The sequence below is a fragment of the Arctopsyche grandis genome, chromosome 4, assembly GCF_051622035.1.
Source record: "Arctopsyche grandis isolate Sample6627 chromosome 4, ASM5162203v2, whole genome shotgun sequence".
Classification (NCBI taxonomy): Eukaryota; Metazoa; Arthropoda; class Insecta; order Trichoptera; family Hydropsychidae; genus Arctopsyche; species Arctopsyche grandis.
The window spans coordinates 9,487,475-9,506,318 of NC_135358.1; the positions used below are offsets into that span (position 1 = coordinate 9,487,475).

Consider the following 18,844-nt stretch of genomic DNA (forward strand, 5'->3'; position numbering starts at 1 on the left):
TTAACATCTAAACTATGTACATACATACATACATATATAGTTAAATATTGTGTGCACACGAGTATTGTATGTTCTTGTTTATAGAATTAATTTATAATCGAAACTTTTTCATAAATATACTTATTATTATATCCGGCTAATCCCAAACCGGAAAATCTAAAATGTTCTGTAATATATTCCAATTGTTCTTATTTTCATATATTTTCTTAATGAAACCTTGAGTTGAACTCCGAATTTTCACAATTTATTTCGGTTCAACATTTAAATAACGCATAAAATCTTTGAAACTATAAAATATGTATATTCCAAATGACATGGATGGTGTTTTGGATTTTGGATTTTTGCACAGTAATAAAAAACGCGATGAAAAGTCAGAATTGGGAATCTAAAGTAGAAGTTGAGATTTTAATTAGATACACAGCTATGATAAAATGTACTAAATTTATTTTTAATTAATGAAACATTTCTCTGGTTTCCGTTTTATTTGATTCGTTCGGTAATATCGTAAGTATTATATAGATATAATTGACAGCTTCTGTATACACTAAATACTGCTTGGAACTTCCTTCAGAACATTTCTTAATTAACGTTGTAACATAAATTCTATCAAAGGCACTTAAGAAGAGGAAGCATGTTGATTAAAAACGACCTTTTGAAACGGTATAGAATTCGTCAGTCGAGCAAAAGAAGTACGCAGAAATGAAATCATTTCAAAGAACATTTGAAGAAACTTTTAATTTGCGTAACTTTCCGCAATCCCTGTTTTTTTTCTCTCGGGACTTTCGACTCTTATTCCACTTTTCCCACCAACTTTCGTTGACTTCTTTTGCACGTGATCTACTTTTGATTTTCCCATCTCACTTATAATTAAACACGTGATTGTCGTTTCTACGCTAACTATGTACGTTTGTATACAACGTCATTGTTTTTCAACTTTTGCATCACACTACACATTACGACACCTACATTTGTATAATACTTACATACATACTAGGGTTCCTATACAGATATATTGATGCTGTACTTATTCAACATCAATTTTGTAATCGACTATCAGAATTAAAAATCATTTTCTAATTTCTCGATGACAGATTGAACCGACTGAATAAACATTTTTACTATAATGCGAATCACAAATATAAACAGTTGTTACATCTTGTTTGTATTAATGAATCATTTTTTTTATTATATGTGTATGTATGTATTGTAAATACATTTTGGAGCTCTACGGTAATTTTAATTTAAATGACACACTTCAAATACACGCGCACTGGCGCCAAATTCGTGTAATTCTAGTGTAATTAAAATGTATTGATAGTATTAATGCAAAAGTCACGCTCGAATAATGGTGATGAATAATCATTTTGAATTTACAACTAGCTCTGACACACTAATTCCGGTAAAAGTGACAACAATGTAGCTAGCTACTAATCAGTATTTCATGTCAACTCTCGTCGTATACGTAATACATATTATCTTTTATCTTAACTTCGGAATGTATTGCCAATTTTAAAATATTTTTTTTATTAATTTAAACTATGTACGTATGTTCGTATGTTAGTAGAACTATGAAAAGAGTGGTTGATGTACATATTGTTGAGTGTTAGGAAATTTAAATGGAAATGGGTGAGTCACGTCGCTACAATAATGGACGATAGAAGTGCCCAAATGGTACCCGAGAGAATGTAAAAGGGTGCAAGGAAGGCCACTGAGGAAATTGGTGAATGATATCAGAAAAATGTGTGGTATGAGATGGATGAGAGTGGCCCAAAACAGAGACGAATGGAAGCATGTTCGAGAGGCCTTCATCCAGCAGTGGATGACGAATGCCTGTGAATGATGATGTACATATATGTATGTAAGTAAAAAGCTATTTATTAAAGGTTAATTTATTACCATTGTCTTGTCAGCACTGGAATTAACAATAAGTTCGTTTATTTTACTTCGTACATTTACTGAATTAGTTACGTTGACTGGTTATTATTGCTTCTTGCTATATTAAATTATTATGCGAGAGATAATCTCGAATGTATACCAATTTTAAAGATGATATTTTTACAAACCACTGATATATACATATGTACTCATGTACTAAATATTTATATATACATATGTATGTACTAAAAATCTACACAGTTTTGAGTCAATATATGAGCCGTTATATTTGAAATTAAGGCGTAAGTCCACTTTTCTTCATTTCGAGAACTATTTCGCAAAATATTATTTATAATGTTTTGCGTTTTACAATATTTAAAAATACTGGTGGCTTGTAATAAGACTTTTCTGCCTTTCCAAGATTCTGGACATATGGAATTAAAAATAGTGATAACATTTTGTGAATTGTTATTGAAAATTGAAATTCCGCCACTTTCAAATATAACGGCACATATGTATATAATATTATATTAAAAATTCATGACTTACTTATGTATAAAAAAATCCATGTAATGTGATAAGGAAAATATTGTTTGCATTAAAATTGTATTTATGTACATACATATATTGACATAGATAAACTTGTATTGTAATATCGTGTTGAATAAATTGCGACATTGAAATTACAATAAATTTTCTAGCATACCATTACTATAAATAAAACTTATTTTTAAATCTTGTTTTTTATACATTGTTAAATCAACTTTATAATATAAGATTAAATAAATCAATAATTTGATGATGCAAGTGTCGTCCTTGACCGTGTGACCGCAGTGCGGACACTTGCGAATGAATATTTGAAAGGATCCATGGGAACACGTGCAATTTCCCATGATCGATCCAGTCGAGAGCGACATTGGATATCATCGCACCCCCGTTTCGCGTAGATAAATCCTTCAGCGCCTTGATTTATTTATCGCCGACTTCTTATACCGGCTACGACGAGAGCCAATTAACGCCCGTTTGTCGCCAGATCCTCTCCTTTTTCTCGCCAGAGTGAAATATAGTCGGTTGTTAATGGTTTGCGATCACTGGCCACGAACTGGCTGTTATAATTCACCCGATGACGGTTTTAGAAGACGGCCAACATGGCGATTATTTTGCGCGTACACACATTTTAATGTGTGCACTCCGACAATTCAAATAAGTTACAATTTAGTTTGCCTTTTGAAATGGCTTTGGTCGCATGCAGAATTTTAATTTTATTTATTCAGGCTGATTCAATGCGATATTTCGTTCATTTAATTAGCTGCGTTCCGTATAGTAAACACCCTTTAATTTTTTTTATATCGTACATATGTAAACATGGATTCGGATTACATATACCAAACGGTCTTTATTTCATGCCTATTCGTCAGGCCTGCCAGGCATGCTAGGTACAGGTCTGTTACCGAAAGTTGGCGCGCACAAATGCACTTGTGTTGTGTCGGTGAATAGGTGTATAGCATTCCGTCATGCTGCGTACGGACCAAACCAACGACGATTTTGGTCCAACGTTTTAACCAGCAGGATAAAACCAGTAGCGTACAAAATATCGAAATAAAAATTAAATTTAAAAATTGAAATTAAATATCAAAACTAAAAGTATTATTATTATATTAAAATTAAATTCAAATATCAAAATAAAATTATAATCAATATATTAAAATTAAAATAAAAGATTGAAAGTTAAAACAGAACATGCCCAATTTAAATAAATTTTCGAGATTGACCTAAAATTAGATCATCAACAATCACATACAGGTAATCCTCGACTTTTGTTTGTCGAGGATGTTTTGACTTAAGAAGATACGCACTAAGATCGAAAAAAAATCAAAGAATTATTATTTTTACTTCCCCGTAATGCGCAGTTACTGAGAATATATCATGTATTAGTATGGGTGATCCAACGATTTTTGCTAACCCGGGGTGTTGTCGGTCACATCAAATGGATTTTTTTATTCTTCAATTGTTTCTCTCGTCGAAATAAATCAAGTAATTAAATCATTTCAGAGGTAAAATTTATCGGATAATGTGTGATTATTAATTTTATTTCGACGAAAGAAAAAAAACCCTTTGACAAATCACCGACATCCGACACCGCGTTTTTTTATGAATTGTTTTTTTTTTATCGATCATCCACGTGGAAATACAGTAACATCTCGTGACGACTTTAACAATATTTTTTTTTCGCTCGTAAGCAGAGAAATTATAATATTTCTCTGGTTTAAAATGCGTATCGTCGTAATTCAAAATATTGTTGTAATTCAAAACATCAACGATGATCTAATTTTAGCTCAATCTCGCTCTTTAGCTTGATTTTGATATATAATTTCAATTTTAAAATTTAATTTTTATTTCGATATTTTGTACGCTACTGCTGGTTAAAAAGTTGGCCCAAAATCGTCGTTGGTTTAGTCCGTAAGCACCATAATACATACGTATGTACATACATACTTTTCAATAACATCTTGTTTGTCTTCAAAATTTAATCTTCTGAATAATTTTTCGAACACTTGATTGAATAACTGATTTGTTCCGAGGGAATCGTTTGCGAGTCAAGTCCTTTGCCATACTTGCAATCGAAAAATGATGTATAAATATATTACTGAGAATATATCATGTGTTAGTATGGGTGACCGAGCGATGGTCCCAACCCGGAACGTTGTCGGCTTATCAAACGAAATTTTCTTAGTCTTCAATTGTTTCTCTCGTCGATATAAATCAATTAATTAAATCATTTCAGAGGTAAATTTTATCGGATAATGTGTGATTATTAATTTTATTTCGACGAAAGAAAAAAAACCCTTTGACAAATCACCGACATTTTTTTTGTTAAATATTTCATCGACGGCGAAACACAGTAGTGTATCGTGACGACTTATAAGAAACAATAACAAGGTTTTTTTCGCTCGTAATTATAATATTTCTCTGGTTGTAATGCGTATCGTCGTAATTCAAAACATTGTTGTAATTCAAAACATCAACGATGATCTAATTTTAGCTCAATCTCGCTCGTTAGCTTAATTTTGATATTTAATTTCAATTTTTTTATTTAATTTTTATTTCAATATTTTGTACGCTACTGGTTTTAAAAGTTGGCCCAAAATCGTCGTTGGTTTGGTGCGTACGGACCATCACACTGCATTCAATAATAAAAAGACGCTCTGTCCCTTTCGCGCACTTCTGTGCGCGTACGAGAGCGCGCCAACTCTCAATAACAAACCACAAACACTCCGCCTATACAACACTATGATGCACGTTCACTAACAGCTAACTCTACACGTTCAAAAATCTTTCCTACATATTTATTTAACTAGTGTTGTACCCGGTGAAATATGTATCATCGCATGGGTTATGGAATATTAAGTTATTAAATAAAATATGTGTTGTTCCTGTGTTCGATTCGCACGCATTCGTATTTTTTTCAAATACCTTTTAAATATATTCAATTTAATATTTATATTTTATTTTTTAATATGAAGAAAAAATGGTAAAAACTACCTACCTACCTACATATAAACAATATAAAACACCAATAGAAAAAATAATTATTTAATTAAATAAAATTTTAATAGATGGCGCTAAATGCCCTGAGACTATTGGCCTAGAGGAAACATTGGTGGCAAACAGTATATATGAAGTTTTTTCTTTTGTTATTATATTCGCACATATTTTTGGCAGTGTTTTAGCTGTGACGTACATCTGTATGTCGAATCGAAACGACTATTATAGTACGACGAGCATTATCGCAGATATACAGACATACAGAATAGCGATATTATATATGTATATATATACATATATATGATGATACTCGGGAAAGTCGACATAGCCAATAGCCTCAATTTTACATTTTCCCATAGTGCCATTACAGGTTGCCCCAAAGTGACACAAAGTGTAAATTTATTGAAATTTTATTCAAATACTGCTTAGAAAATTGTAGGTAGGCTAGTTTCCAATTTGGTGAGGAACCGTTTCAACAATGAAATCAGATAAGTTAGGAAACTCTGATGGGAATAGGAAAGTCTGACTAGCAGCACTACAGAAATACTCGTAATAAATTCATTTCAATCAAGATCTAACCCGGCAACCTCTTGATGGTTAGAATGAATTCAACTGTGTTTTTTTAATATCAACAAATTGAATTTTCCCTGTGGATATCTTGAAATGTATGAAATTAATAACAAAATCCTCATTTTATTAACATTGTCCTACAAAAATATTTTTAATTAGTATTTGATTTTTTATGTTGGCTGTGGATAAAAAAGATTCGTAAAGTTTCATTAGTCAAAATATTAGTCTTTTAAGATGAATCCTTTTTTCCATGTCCTGCCAAATTTACCACATTTATATATATTTTACTATTCTATAGACCTACACTGGTACTGAGAATTCTTTAAATATCATATTATAGCAATAGCTAAGCCTTTTATGTAATCAAATCTATGTAATAAACATACATAAATATTATTACTAGACAACAAAGTCGCTACACAGTGTTTTTTGAAACTCATTAAACGTTTTACGGATTCAAAGTTTCAATATTTCTCCGTATTTTCACGTTTCATTTGACTATAAACCTCATTTAATACTCTTACTTAAATTCAAACCTTTCATTTTGATATGTCAAGTCACATTATTAAGAAAAACATCTTGTTTAAAGGCCACTTTATGTACCTGTACTATGTAATCTATATGTTGATTTCAATTTAGTTGTTTTCAATTATTATGATGATTATAATGATTTTAATTTTGATCTTTGATTTATTTCAGATGTAAGTGAAGTGCAAAATGGAGGGGGCGGCGGGCGGCGTGCCGGCCGAAGGCTGGCTGGTGGTGCGCGTGCACGTGCCTGAGCTGAACGTGCACAAGAGCCTCCAGTTCCCAAAAGACCAGCTCGTCTGGGACGTCAAGCAGCAGTGTTTGGCCGCTTTGCCCAAGGTACTGACATTGGCTTAGTATCAATTCCAAAATTTGAACATATAGACTTACATACAAATTTTATAAAATTTCATTTAACATGTATTATGTATATTATTAAATAACACAATAAACTCAACGAAATTATGTTCAACACAACTTGAATCAAAAACAATATTGGTACAAACCAAATGAGAAAAAATTTGCATATTTTCAGCGGCAAGATCTGCAATAATATTTTGTATATATTTTAATACATAATATAATCTAATCAAACCATTGTAATGTTTTTGTGTGATTTTATAAACTATATAAACAGATTAAATGAAAATATTTGTACTATGTTGAAAAATATATAATAAGGCATACATTCAGATTTACATTTGAATATTTTTCATGAATATAAATAACAATCTCTAGTGCTTTTATATTAACCATTTTAAATTATTTTTATTTTGCTTTATTTAACATGACCACCTTATGCTGCAAACAACTGAAACAATTCCGCTTTCCATTATTTTCGATCCTGCCGTGTTTTGGTACACCGATAAATATTTTGTCCGTGAATCCATTTAAACGTAACCTGATGGCACGCTGTAAATAAAATCGTGCCACATCATCGTTATGCTCAATTACACTTATTACCACGAAAGGTGGCCACCTGGTACAGGGTATGTGTATACGTATATTCTTGAGATGCTAAAAGTTGGCATGCTACTTTCTTATGATCGATTTCAAAATGCATCATCATGTGCTTTTCATGGAGAATTCAAAATGCATATTTTATATTATACATTGTAGTTTTAGTGCACAATCTATCCCTGTTCGATACATTTTACGTTCGCGTTTTAGTGCAGTGTAATTTATCATCTTTTATCATCATGTGCGTGGACTTCAGTCTCATCATCAAACATTATGACCTTTCCTACTTCTGATCGACAACTCTATTTGCTCTGTTTAACTGCCATAACATATGAACATTATACTTTTCTATGAAGAAATCTTAATTTATCGATAGTTTACATTTATACACTGTTTTAGTGATTGTTTGTCTTAACGAATGCCATATGAAAATACATAACTATGCGATATTATTTATCTCAATTGATATTTAGTGATTTTTTGATTTTTTAGAAATCAATCTTTTTCTCTTGTATGTAATAATCTGTTTATTTTTTGCATTTTATTGAAATGGTGCCTTTTTTTCTAGGAATTGAAAGAAAGTTTCAACTATGGATTATTTTGCCCACCTGCAAATGGCAAAGCGGGAAAATTTCTCGATGAAGAGAGAAGGTTGGGTGATTATCCATTTAATGGATCAGTTGGGTATTTAGAGGTAAGCATAATTTAATGTTTGCTTTAACTTTTTGATTTATTATCTTAAATATGTATTAATATTTTAATTGTTTTTTAGTTAAAATATAAAAGACGTGTATACAAAATGCTAAAATTAGATGAAAAACAACTTAAGGCTGTACATACGAAAACCAATCTTCGTAGATTCATAGATTACGTCAATCATGGACAGGTTGAAAAAATTACAAAAATGTGCTCGAAAGGATTAGATCCAAATTTTCACTGTCAAGACACTGGAGGTTTATAATTTATTTATTTTTTATTCAATATAATCTTTTTTATTTATTTTTAAAATGTCTAAAATTGTATTTTGTACTCCACAGAAACACCATTAACCATAGCCACCGCTCAAAAGAAGCCTTCAAAAGTTTTAATATCACTAGTGAATGGCGGAGCGCTCTTGGATTATCGCACCCGAGACGGTAGTACTGCAATGCATAAAGCAGTGGAAAAAAATTCCCTCGAAGCAGTAAGAACACTCCTGGAGTTGGGGGCCTCACCTAATTATAAAGATGGCAAAGGTCTCACACCACTCTACCTCTCTGTCACAAATAAGACTGATCCACTTTTGTGCGAATGCCTTCTTCATGACCATGCGACTATCGGTGCGAAAGATTTACAAGGATGGCAAGAAGTTCATCAGGTAAATAGAATTGAAATTCAAACTAAATTAGTGTGTGTATGTTGTGTGTAATTTAAAGCAATGTTTGAATTCGATAGGCCTGCCGGAATGGTTTAATTCAGCATTTGGATCATCTGCTTTTCTACGGCGCTGATATGAATGGTAAAAATGCTTCCGGTAATACTCCTTTGCATGTTTGCGCTGTCAACGGGCAAGATTCTTGCACCCGACAGTTGCTATTCAGAGGTTGTGATCGCGAAGCGTTGAATTTCGCCAACCAAACGCCTTATCAAGTGGCCGTCATTGCCGGTAACATGGAATTGGCAGAAGTGATTAAAAATTACAAACCTGATGAAGTTGGTGAGTCTTTTTTCGAAGATGTTTTTTCATTTTTATTGCGAGAATGACATTGCTAACTACTACGCATGATTATTAGAATATTATATTTCTTAAATGTTTGGTGTTTCTTGCCCTTGTAAATAACTACTAATAAGCTTTACATATCTTTCGAAAATACTAAAACTGCTCATTTAAAATATATTTTTTAATTATAATCGAATGTTCGATTGTGAAATTTCAATCTAGTCTTCTTAGTCATAACAGTGAAAAATTAGTATATGGATTTTTGTTTTGACTGAATATAATTACATACATGGCATGGCATACATATGTTGATATGAAATTTATCTATCATCCATCATCTGAGCTTTTTATATAATAGATTTTTACAAACTCTTTTTTATATACGTACTGTTTCATTTTTAATTCATGGTGATGGTTGTATTATATAATATATATAATATATATACATCGAGCCTTTGCGTAAAATTTATATTTATGATATTCCGAGTGCGTGGGCCAGTATGCATAAATGTATGTGAATGACTGTATTTTCACGTACATTTTTATATTTGTATTCTTTTTGAATTAATTTGGTGCTTTGGTAGTATTTGTAATTAAAAAGCTTATAAGTAAATTTTATTTTTTACATATCAAGTAATGTATAATTATTTACAAATTGTGTATAATTTTTTTTTGTTTGCATTAAAAATATGTTATTATTATTATTGCTTATACTTTATGACGAAAAGACTTCAGTGTTCTTATACTATCCATTTCTGAATAATTTTTATAAATTTCAACATCCACATTCATTCACTTTTATTAATGAAATAAAAATCAATACTTACGTGAAACAAGTTAGTTTTTTTTTCAATTGATTGTTCAACACATTTTGGATTAATTGGCAAATGTAAATGGACGGTTCCGAGGCACAGACTAAGAGCCTTTTCAGTGATTGACAAAAGTGATAATTGGCGCCACGTTGCAGTACCGTTTCGTGGACCACCACGCTACAACCCTAAGAGGCGATCTGGACTAGCGATTGGACTAGGTTTAAACTGGGGTTGGGCTGGAGATCGCTCTTCTATGGCTTCGTCACTTCCAATAGTGCCCAGCGAGCTAGACACACTAAGTCTTCTTCGGCGGCCAGTTCCTTCCCCTTGTCCATCTGAAAGACCGTTCAGCTCCGCCAGTTCAAGTGTATCAGACGGCAGCCATCCAAGTCACGAAGATAATGCCAGCATCGTCACAGGTATCTTCAACATTTATAACAACTTATAATTTATTTTTTTTGTTATTTATAATATAATGTGGACAAACGAGACGATTTTTTAAAATCACAACCATCACCATCTGCCATCTTCATTTTTATTCTTGTTTTTTTTAAACATTTCACTTTTGAATCTGCATGTTGTTAATGCGCATATTGTCTAGAAATTAATTTTATTGATTGTTTAAGATTGGCATTTTTATATGTTTGGCTGTTAAATGAATATTAGCTTCTTAATACTTTTAATCTAGATATATAATATAAATATTAGGCAATTTAAAATGGTAGTGTTCAGGGTTATGTTATCGTTAACATATTTTTTTCGTACGTAGATACTCTGAAATATATAGCAAATCTCATATAAAATAGACAAAAAGTTTTATTTCAGATTGATTTTTTTTCTTTATTGTGGTGTAAGGCAATACTTGCTGTAAGATCGAATTATTAGATTTTCCTAACCTATGACGAAATTGTACATACATATATATGTAGATGTCTTTGGTTAGCAGATAACTAAAGATGTTGCAAAAAAGTCAAACGTTGATCGAACTCAATAATTCTAAATTTGATCTTGCATCCAGCACTGACCTGAGTGTAAAATGTTAGCATGCTTACATGTGTGATAAAACTTTTTGTTTATAAATGTTAATCAAAATAGTCAAAATTAACCATCAATTTGCTGATGCATATATTTTTTTTATTGTAATTGATTGAATTAATATACATATAACAAAAAAGAAATCTCGGGGGGGAAAAAGTCAAAATAGACAGAAGTTTATTTGTTCTTATTCAAAATATTAATTTGTATTCAAAATATACTGATTAACTTAAATCAAGGTCCAGTTGGTGAATGCAGCAAATATCCGCATTAAATTAAAATATTGAAGATGGTTTCAAATCAAATCTTAGAATTAACACAACAATTCATTGCTTGAATGAAATTTAAAATCTAAAAATGTGTACATACATATGTATAGTTTTAATATTATATAATAGCTGACTCTCAAGGCAACGGTTAATCTTAGTTTAAATTAGCCCTGTATTTTTTGTCTTTGTTTTTGTTTATTCTAAATACTGGTAAACAAAATTCAACGACAATCACAAATATGTATATTTTTCCGCTTTTTCTTTGCTTAATATACATATATGAAATTCTGTTAATCTGCAGTGACACTTAACATCTAATAACATATTAGTTGTTGGATATTCATTTTCAGACAAAAGTTTGGGCGATACTAGTGATATCATTTCCGACTCGAGTGGTGTTGGAACTACGACCTCAGACACCACAACTAGTTCTCTTGCAATGCCAGGATCAACCGTTGTGTGCTTAGAAAATTATGACTCTGGCATGCCTGGTCATCTCCGAATTAGCCAAGGCGATATTATAGAAGGTTTTTACATTCATTCGTTGCTTTGTAATTATTGTTTTTTTTTTTTTATGCATTTTTTATTCATTTAAATCTTAATTTGTACCTAGTTACCGGTGCGACAGACTGCGGATTACTTGAAGGTATTGTGAGGGGTGCTGGTCGTGGGTCATCAGCTGGAATCTTCCCACCACACTGCGTCCAAGAAGTTCGACTCAGACAAGGAGCTTCGTTAAATATACCCACTGCATCTATGAATGCTAATAATACCTTTAGTTTAATACTAAATCGAAGAGATTACAGTAAAAGTTATAGTGCTACTGCACCAAGATTAAAAAAGACGTAAGCGCCAATTTATTATATTTACATATGATTTTTAATTATAACAATCCTTTTTTTTTCAATAAACATTCATTTTGCAGTACTAATAATATGGAGTATCGCACGGTTCTTCTTCATAAGGCGAGTCGAGGTTTTGGTTTTGTACTTCGAGGTGCAAAAGCTTCTTCGGCTCTCATGGACTTGACACCTTCAGAACGGTGTCCAGGACTACAATACCTTGACGATGTTGATCCTGGTGGTGTCGCTGACTTAGCTGGATTGAAAAAGGGGGACTATTTAATAGCTGTATGATCATAGTTCTTTTCCCACATATATAATATTGAATGTTTTTTGAATGAGCAATTTAAATCATTTCAGATTAATGATGAAGATGTATCTGCTGCATCTCATGAACATGTAATAGATCTTATTAGAAAATCTGGATCGCACGTTTCAATGACTGTCGTGTCGGTCAATCAATTTGGATCTGGTGGAAATGGAAGTGGTATCCTACCAGCTAGTAAATCTGTTGTCCAACTATCTCACGTGCAAAGTTCCGTATGCAGCGGTGCTAGGCAATATGCTACGTTACCTCGTAAAGCTGGTGGAGCTTCTAGTGGTAGGTCACCAGCTCCGGCACCTCCTCGTCGAGATCCACGAACGACTCTCAGCGTCGGACGGGCGAGAGCCAAATCAATGGTCGCTGGCCTTGGTACGAACATATCTATGTATTTTCAAATTAATATTGTACGTAGTTCAGTTTGAATGTATTTTACGACTGATATTACAGAAAATGGTGGAGAAAAGGACGATTGCACCGATCAATTAGGAAATACAAAATCATCATCGGCTGAATCTATCCAACAACAGGGTATAACCTCGGGAGGAGGCAGTGGAACTTGTACCCCTGTGGCACCAAGAACAGCTTCGATCCGTTCTCGACCACCTACCTCACGTATTACCGCAACTGAACTTGAAGAAATGTTCCAAAGGCAACAAAAACAAGCAGCTCATGGGTTTGTTTTGTTTTACATATGTGTGTACTAAACAATATTAGATAGTGATAGTTTATTAGCAGCAACATAGCTCAGTGGTTAGCGTATAATGCTATCAACTGATGAGTCATGGGTTCAATCCCTGGCTCGGTTTTGCTATCCAGGCCTTGGATATATGTGACTCCAGGTCAATATATTCCTATCAGAGTTTGCCAATTCATTATTGAAATAGTTTCTATCAAATTTGGTATCCTATCCTCATTTGTCACAATTATTTGAATAGAATTTTAAATCTATAATAATAATGATTTAAATTTATATAAAGTACATATGTAAAAATTTGGATCAAATTGATACCATGGTAAATATAATTTAAAAAAAATCATTTCCATTTTTTGCTTTAGATATGGTAATAATACTATGATGAGCACTTCTAATTTCCAAGAGGGTCACAACTCACCTGCTAAAAATGCCTCTGGTCGTGTGTATGCCAGCGTAGCCGAAATGAAAAGATCCAAAGGAAAGGTAATAATACCCAATGAAATTATTTAAAAATGCAATTATTATTTGAATTAACTTTCATGAATTTTACACGTGCTTCTATTTTTTGAAATTAAGGGTTGGACACGTGTGCGATTTAATAGTCCTCGGGTACCGGGCATGGGTGAATTACGTAGAGATTTTCATAGTACTCCAGATCTGTTCGCTATTCCATCTTCAATGCCTTTAACACATCAATACAAAGGAAGTCGTTCACAAGAAGATGTGAACTTAATATACTCTCATACCGGTAATTTTTTTATATTTTATATAATTTATGACGATAAAAAAATATTGTGTTTTATTTTCTGTAACTTTTTCTTTTAGTATCGAGAACTGGTGGCCTACCACCACCTTCACATCCTCCACCACCACCTCCTACATCTGGACAGGTTGTAGCTGTTGATATTGGTGCTGAAGGGTCAGAACAACCACCGCCAACTACCGATTTACTTAACACCCAACCTGATAACATAATGTCATCTTTCCGACCTGCCAACAATGCAAAATTATATGCATCACCTCAAGATGTCAACTCTGTTGCATTCAGATCGAGGACATTGCCGAACAAATCACACGTTAGTGAAATTCATTATTTTTTCAACATAACTTTACATCATGAATTTCTTTACGATTTATCATTGTATCTTTATATTTCAAATTAGGTTCGAAAGTCACAAAGTCTCAGAACTGGAAACGGATCTCCATACCAATCACAGAACCTATCGAATTCTGATGATCCGGCCAATCAATATGCTCAACCTTTTAAACCACACCGCAGTAACTCTAGTGCCAGTAACAAAGTAGCTTTCATCAATAGACAAGTAAAAATTCATTTTAATTTTATCGATAACTTTTCAAAGGCAATGTTCTAAATTTAATTTTACTCTTGATTTTTAGAATTCTACAAATACAGCACCGCCTCCAATTCCAGAACCTGATTATAGTATGAGTGAATCTGAGGATGAAAATGATAACAAACAGGCGAGGTCAAAAGATATTCCTGCCGATGTTTGTACGAATATAAATGCGTTACATATAGTCGCAGAGACTAGTGCTAATAGTAATGCAAGGTAATTAATTACATATTTTTCAAGTCTGACAAAAATTTTCCAAGCTCAAGTTGTATGTAGAATAATTTTTATTGAATTATTTCAGTGGCAGCAGTTCAGGTTCAGGATCTATGCATCACTCTTTCTCCGTTGATGAGATACAAAAAATTAGAACTCAATTGAAGAGCTCAAAATCATATCCCAATGATTTCTTATTGAAGAATGAAGAAAACAGTTTGCCCAATCCAGAACATCCTGAAGACGAGGGGAGTAATGATGATGGCGATAATTCATCATCAGGTGTTAGTTCAGATCAAGAATTAACCATTGGTCCACACGATAACGAGCCGGAAAAGCACAGAAATGCCAAATTAGCTTTAGATAATAGAAAATATATGCACGAAAATCAAAAATTAGTCAACGCTGAAAAGATAATGTATAAAGAGAAATCTTTAAAAGACTCGAAGCTGAATGAAACGCCTCCGAAAAATACGAAAGAAAAAGTCTCATTTAATAATAATGTAATGATTAAGTCGTCAAATAACGTGATCACAACGGAACCGGTACACCTGAACAGTTCATCAGAAAATATAACCTCGCCGACAAACTACCAACCGAAAGGTTGCGTTGTCAGCCACAGCGGCTATAATACCACTACTTATTCCATGGTCAGCACACCTAGTGGAACTATCAAAGTTTTGAATCCATTACCACCATCAAATACGCTACAGCGTCATAACTCTTTGACTAGAAAACAAGCTGCCAGCTTTATGTTCAAAAGAGATACGAAAATCGGCCAATCGGCAGCTGAACGTTTAGGAGTGAACGTATCCAAAGGAGCGTCGCTAGTTAAAAAAGATGTAAGAACAGGTCAAGATCCAAATACAAAAGGAGGAGTATTGACCCGCAGTGCCGTTTCCCTTGCACAACTTCCTCCACCACCTGAAGAAGGTGGCGAGCTATTTGCACCTCCGATGTCAAACTTTGATATAGCAAACAATATCAACAATGCAGAAGAAGTCCCACCTTTGGCTCCTCCGCCACAGTTCAGTGATCGTGTGCGAATCGTTGGAGCACTGCCTAAACAAGGTAGCCGACTGCACAGTCAATAGGCGGGTGGTACTTTTCTATCGTGTTTGATAAATAAATAGACATAAATTTTTTAGGTATTGCAAATTGTCAATATTTTGATACACATATTTACTATTTAGAATTGTTTATAAAATATTGTAAGTGCTTAGTCATAGATAAAACTTCATTTGAAATATTATTCCTGCTTGAATACCCTTTTCTTACGTTTTATTTGTAATGAATAATATTTTAACTGATATGAAATATACCAAAGATAGGTTTTCTTTATTGCAACATATAACGAATTAGGTTTTAGTATTTATTATAAGTTAGTTATACATATATGAATAAACAATTTCTACATTGATATACATATTATAGTATTCTTTGTTCACAGTACAATTGTTGTGTAAATATAATAAAAGAATTGCGTATACTTTCTAATTTTTAAATCTAATTTATTTTTCACTCATAATTTAATATGTACATTTTTATAAACATGGATGAACATTTTGTCGATGTAAGTTTTATAATGCTCATTTAAACGAATTTAAAATTGTTATATTAAATGTTATATCAGTGCCATTTTGTGAATACACAGCTTTCTATTTTGCAATAAAAAATCAATGAACTCTGTGATTTTTTTGTATTGCGATTTACTGAATCCCTTATTTTTAGTTTATTTCATTTTCAAACTTTTCAAATAGACCTTCATTGTAATATGTTACAAATTTGTTTTGCACCATTTACATCCTCGATTTGCAACATTGACATTTTGAAATCATTTAAATTATTTAATAGACAAATTCTCTAATCACCTTCAAAATATATGTATGTATGTATATGTATGTCATGTTAGATGTGATGGATCAATTGCATAATGTTGCAAATTGAATATTTAATCAAATTCTTTACTGATATTGATATTGTACCTTTGAGTTCATTTATTTTTCAATTCAAAATTTAGTAATGAAAATCATGTGAACACTAAACACAAATAATATTCCTGCCATAAATAAAGTGCATCTGTTCTGATGTTATTGTATTGTTTTTTATTCCTATAATTATCTATTTATTATAAATGACTGGTGCAATATGTATATATGAATATATGATGAAACATTAAAACTTAGAATTTCATTATAAATATTTATTTTTTAATTCCCAATCATTTTCAAAATCTACAAACATATAATTATTATGAAACTGTGTATTGTTCAACAAATTTAATGAACTAGTCCTGTGCTAGTATATAAGTCTTACATTTCCGTAATAAATTATTTAAATAATGGAATTACTGAAGAGGACAATCTTATTGTTGCTTCTCCTTATCATCATTATTTTCAACATTATCCGACACTTCACTCGCCTGCGACCAACACAGATGATAACATTGGGAATACCTTGTAGAATCCAGTATTAGTATTATCCAGTAAAGAAATAAAAACAGTATTTTTAACTAGCATGTGATCATTCAGTTGATCTCGGTGTCTGTCGAGAATAAAAAGGATTATTGAGGGTGCTATGAATTGAGACGCATTTGCATCAGCTTTGAATTGACTTTGGGTTATTGGGTATGAAGTTTGTAAACATTTTACATGATAGGTATTTAAGCGACAAACAAATTCATATGAGATAAAGCTTTACCAAAAGGTAAAAAAAATCATTAAAAGTACATATGTAGATACTCTTAATAATTTCATCGAAAATATATGTATTTATGTACATATTCGCTTGATATGCATTTTTTTTAAATTAAAACAGAAATGACCATCTGTTGTAATCCCAAGAAATCTTGAATTCTTTACATATAAATCTTGACATCACAAAATTTATAAATTGGACTCATTATTAAGCTCAGTTTGACCGGTACTGTCCTAGTTTCAAGGTATACATAGTCCCGGCGTCCCAGCCAGTTTATATTCATATTTATTGATATTTTATTTATTATTATAATAAAAACGCTATAAAAATAACAAATTAATAAAAATAACAAATTAATACCCCAATGCGTAACAGCAAAATTACAAAAAAATTATCAATTATTCATCACATTCAAATAGACTCGTGTTGAATCTCATGAAATTAACTAATTCATCAACACGATAATCAAACAAGTCTAAATGTTCTCCTAACACATCTAAGGAACCGGACGGCCTCTATAAGAGACGAGTTGCAAAAAGCAGACTTTCTCGCGGCAATATGTATGTACATATGTAAGTATGGAGGTTGAAAAAATCGACAATGACACAAAGCTTTACCACGTTCAAATTTCAAGCTCTGGTAAAATCGAAGGGTTATCCGTACTTACCTTTAATAACTCTCCAAAGAAGTATTTGGAAATTACAAGAATCCTTCTCGAAGATAGTGAGTCAAAGCCTAAGATACCTTGTTTATAGAAAAGCTGTGGGAAATAAATAAGGGTAATACAAATTCTTTTTCATGTATATGTAGGTATCAAAAATACTTATTTTGTACTCTTTCAATCAAGAAAGAGAATTTAATTTCACTAGGACTCCATATGATAGACCCAACCTCTAAAATACTCCGAATAAGAGAACAATAAAGCAACCCAATAAAATTTGGAAGTCTAACAAAGTCCTAACAATAATAACCTAACAGCAGTATGAGTATAAGTTGAAATATATAGTACGAGTCGAAAATTTTAAGTCACTCCTAAACAGCATGCCAAGATCCACAGTTGAGTCAACTTAACTTGATTCATCTCTCAATAACTGATATGTTTGTTATTTATTCTGCTATTTGATAAAAATTAAAAAAGTGCGGAATATACACGCAGTACAAAAAGGGCCGCCTCGGAAAATGATTTCAAGCTATTGACAGAAAACTTGAAATCTTTGAGGGACTGAAATCATATTTTTTTTTTCATAAGAACACTATCCAGTGACGATAAAACAGGTCTTTGATAATTATTGTGGTGAAATTTATTTGTGGTTTCTGCGAGGGCAACTCAATTTGTTTAAAAAATATATCTTGATTATGGATAGTACACAAGCGAGTGCATTGATATTATCAGAGAACGTAGAAAATTAAAAGCAAATCTTGAG

General features: G+C 32.2%; 1 protein-coding gene across 7 annotated transcripts in view; it reads left to right on the top strand.

The window, feature by feature from the left end:
* Prosap (SH3 and multiple ankyrin repeat domains prosap) overlaps positions 1 to 17,076 on the top strand; it is an 85,194-nt gene extending 68,118 nt beyond the window's left edge. For 3 of the 7 annotated variants that reach the window (XM_077428510.1, XM_077428511.1, XM_077428512.1), the window contains 17 exons: positions 6,691 to 6,858; positions 8,048 to 8,173; positions 8,252 to 8,432; positions 8,517 to 8,836; positions 8,914 to 9,175; positions 10,146 to 10,409; positions 11,624 to 11,821; positions 11,908 to 12,139; positions 12,220 to 12,424; positions 12,497 to 12,830; positions 12,909 to 13,134; positions 13,518 to 13,638; positions 13,732 to 13,903; positions 13,981 to 14,231; positions 14,319 to 14,477; positions 14,554 to 14,726; positions 14,812 to 17,076. In XM_077428510.1, the coding sequence (XP_077284636.1) occupies positions 6,709 to 6,858; positions 8,048 to 8,173; positions 8,252 to 8,432; positions 8,517 to 8,836; positions 8,914 to 9,175; positions 10,146 to 10,409; positions 11,624 to 11,821; positions 11,908 to 12,139; positions 12,220 to 12,424; positions 12,497 to 12,830; positions 12,909 to 13,134; positions 13,518 to 13,638; positions 13,732 to 13,903; positions 13,981 to 14,231; positions 14,319 to 14,477; positions 14,554 to 14,726; positions 14,812 to 15,817 (4,380 nt within the window). In that variant the 5' untranslated portion in view covers positions 6,691 to 6,708 and the 3' untranslated portion in view covers positions 15,818 to 17,076. The remainder of the gene's footprint in view (positions 1 to 6,690; positions 6,859 to 8,047; positions 8,174 to 8,251; positions 8,433 to 8,516; positions 8,837 to 8,913; positions 9,176 to 10,145; positions 10,410 to 11,623; positions 11,822 to 11,907; positions 12,140 to 12,219; positions 12,425 to 12,496; positions 12,831 to 12,908; positions 13,135 to 13,517; positions 13,639 to 13,731; positions 13,904 to 13,980; positions 14,232 to 14,318; positions 14,478 to 14,553; positions 14,727 to 14,811) is intronic. The other 4 variants (XM_077428513.1, XM_077428514.1, XM_077428515.1 and 1 more) reach the window with 2 other exon arrangements.
* Positions 17,077 to 18,844: the final 1,768 nt, after the last annotated feature.